General features: G+C 63.5%; 1 protein-coding gene across 6 annotated transcripts in view; it reads left to right on the top strand.

The window, feature by feature from the left end:
- The first annotated feature begins 512 nt into the window (after positions 1-512).
- The window catches only part of EBF3 (EBF transcription factor 3), a 95,730-nt gene continuing 93,189 nt past the window's right edge, over positions 513-3,053 (top strand). For 2 of the 6 annotated variants that reach the window (XM_056106680.1, XM_056106679.1), the window contains exons 1-4: positions 514-747; positions 826-982; positions 1,156-1,219; positions 1,915-1,970. In XM_056106680.1, the coding sequence (XP_055962655.1) occupies positions 614-747; positions 826-982; positions 1,156-1,219; positions 1,915-1,970 (411 nt within the window). In that variant the 5' untranslated portion in view covers positions 514-613. Of the gene's footprint in view, positions 748-825; positions 983-1,155; positions 1,220-1,914; positions 1,971-3,053 lie in introns of all 6 variants that reach the window. The other 4 variants (XM_056106683.1, XM_056106681.1, XM_056106684.1 and 1 more) reach the window with 3 other exon arrangements.

The following is a 3,053-nucleotide window of genomic DNA, read 5'->3' as shown; positions in this document are numbered from 1 at the left end:
TCAGTCGGCGCGCGCGGCGGCGGCGGCGGCGGCGGCGGCGAGGGGCGCGGCGAGGGGCGGCCGCTCCCATATAAGGCGCAGGCGCCGCCCCCCGACGTCACCCTCTGACAGCGCCGCTCCCGGGGGCTTCGAGTTTTGGCTCCCGGGAAAGGGTCCATTCCTCGGGGAGAGCGGGCTGAGTTTTGTGCGCCTCCGTCCGCCGCGCGCGCGCTCCGGGCCCCGCCGCGCCCCGCCTGCGCCCGGGACCGCGCCGCGCCGCTCACCGCGCGTTTATTTGTCTTTGGAGCAGGCGGGCCGCGCCAGACGCGGGCGATCCCGCAGTGTCCTGCAGCCGCGGACGCCGCCGGGCGAGGATGACACCGCGCTGAGCGCGCCGCAAACAACAACAACAACAAGCGCCGCCGCCTCCGCGCCGCGGCCGACCGGAGCGCGCGGCCGCCCGTGCATGCGGCGCCGGCCCGGGACGGGCTGAAGCGGCGGCGCGCCGGACCGCAGGCGCCGAGCAGGGCGAGCGCGGCCAGGGCAGCCGCCTGCCGCCGGGCGCCGGGCGCCGCGGCTCGCCGAAGCGCGCCGGGCCGGGGGCCGGGGGCCGCGGCCGCCGCCAGCTGGGTTCATGTTTGGGATCCAGGAGAACATTCCGCGCGGGGGGACCACCATGAAGGAGGAGCCGCTGGGCAGCGGCATGAACCCCGTGCGCTCGTGGATGCACACGGCGGGCGTGGTGGACGCCAACACGGCCGCGCAGAGGTACGTACCGGCCGCGCCCGCGCGCCCCGGCCGCGCCCGCGCCGCCGCTCACCGGCCGCTGTCTCTCTCCTCCCGCAGCGGCGTGGGGCTGGCGCGGGCGCACTTCGAGAAGCAGCCGCCGTCCAACCTGCGCAAGTCCAATTTCTTCCACTTCGTGCTGGCGCTGTACGACCGGCAGGGCCAGCCGGTGGAGATCGAGAGGACGGCTTTTGTGGACTTTGTGGAGAAAGAGAAAGTAAGTGCCCGCGGCCCGGCCGGCGGGCCGAGCGCCCCCCGCGCGCCGGGCCCGCGCCCCGCCGCCACGTGCGGCCCCGGCCCGGCGGCGGCGGCGGCGGCGGGAGAGCGGCCTCGCGGCGCGCCCGCGGCCCGCGGCCCGCACTAAATGCCATTATTTATCGCCCCTTGCAGGAGCCCAACAACGAGAAGACCAACAACGGCATCCACTACAAACTCCAGCTGTTGTACAGCAACGGTAAGTGCCGCCGCCGCCGCGCGCCCTGCTCCGAGCCGGCGACAGCACATAAAGATCCCGAGATTAAAATGACACGGATGTAAACACGACATCTTCTCGGGGCATGGGAGGAAAACAAAACATAAACGATCAATAAGTCGATGGCACTTCACATGATTAACCGGTGGGGCTCGGAGTGGAAAGTAAGAAGGGATCGATGCGGGCTCCCGCAGAACCGCGCGTTTAAGTGACTTTCTCCCCCCAAGTTTGCAAATTCATGTTAATCGTGGGGCCGGGGCTAGCCCCACCGCGAGCGGAACTTACTTCCCGGGCCGGGAGGGCTCCTTGCCCTTGGAAACACAAAAAAGCCCAAACACAGAAATCCTCGAGAGGCATTAGAAAGAGTTCAGACTCTCAGTTTCCATTTCGTGCTGTTTGCTAAAAATAAACGACCACATGGGCTCCCGGGTGTAGCCGCAGGCCTGCCCTGAGCCGGAACCGTCTCCAGCCTTCAGACGCTGTCCCGGGAGTGGGGAGGGAGGTCCTGGGTGAAGGAAGGCACAGGACACAGCCGGGAGGGAGTGGTGGGCGCTCCGGTTCCGCCCCAGGCCCCAGATCCCTGCCCGAGGGTCCCGCCACACCGCCTGCAGACCTGCACTCTGCCTAACCGGGCCCCGGGAGAAGCCTGAGGAGAATTCGTTCCCTGTTTCTCGCAGGAGTCAGGACGGAGCAGGACCTGTATGTTCGACTCATAGATTCAATGACCAAACAGGTGAGAAAGTTTTGGGTTCTGCACTAGTTTTCGTCGCTGGGCTGGGGCTGGCCTGAGGTTGGGGACGGGGGACTTGCAGATGGACCTGGCGGGTTTGTTTTCATTTAGCTTTCTTGACATGCTAATGAGAATTCCATATTTATTGGAATAAATGAAGCGATTGGTAAAAATAGTTTATGTTGTCATTAGAATAGGGCATAGATGCTTTATTAAATGGCTTGTGATTGGAATCAAATTCTGTCTTCATTAATTATGGTAATTAATATTTGACAGAGAAATTCCGAGTTGCTCTCCGTGTGTGCGTGCACTGGAAGCCTTCCTTTCTCTTGGTGCTCGGATCGTTTCATTGATTTGTTTGTCTTCTAACAAAGGCAATGAGCCCCTTTCCGGAGCCCACGGAGTTGGGCTGCGTCCATTCCCTTCCCCTGCCTTTCCGTGTGATGGGCTCGTAGCGCCAGACCTTTATTTGGATTTGAAAGTTAAATGTGTTGGGGTGAAAAGTCACTTGTTCTCCTCTGGTCCTTCTTCACCCCTCGGCCCCCCTTCTCCATAATTCAAACTCTGAGCTCCAGGGGTCACCCCCAGCCGCCCGCTGCTCGGGGACCCTCGCCCACCCTCTGTCATACCTTGTAAATAACATAATTACAAGCGGTTCCTTATTAAATTATTTAACCTGTCTTGGTCAACTTTCCCGATGATAACTATCGGGCCTGGGAAACGTGATTAAGCCGGGACGGTCGGCCCGGGCTTGACGCTGTGCAGCCTCCCGGGCTCTCGGTGGCTCTTGTCTCCTCTTCTGCCAGCCCTGCTTTGCTCCTTTTTCTTAAAAGACTGTGGGGGGAGGGGCCGGGCGGGCGCCTCAGTGAAGGCCCCCTGCTCAGACAGATGGAGAACCGTGTGTGTGTGCATGGCCGTCCGGCTCCCCCAGAACGGAGGTGGCCTCCGGTGCCTGGTGCTAACTTTCAGACCGAGCGCCAGTGAGCCAGCGTGCCCTCGCGCCCAGCTCCCTGCTGCCAGGCGGCTGGCACGGAGGCTGGCACTCGGGCTGCCGGCTTCCCTCCCCAGTGGGAAGTTGGTTCCCAG

This window comes from Sorex fumeus, unplaced genomic scaffold, assembly GCF_029834395.1.
Source record: "Sorex fumeus unplaced genomic scaffold, SorFum_2.1 ptg000142l, whole genome shotgun sequence".
NCBI lineage: Eukaryota > Metazoa > Chordata > Mammalia > Eulipotyphla > Soricidae > Sorex > Sorex fumeus.
The sequence above is the reverse complement of the archived record's forward strand: the minus strand, read 5'-3'. Positions and strand labels throughout refer to the sequence as shown.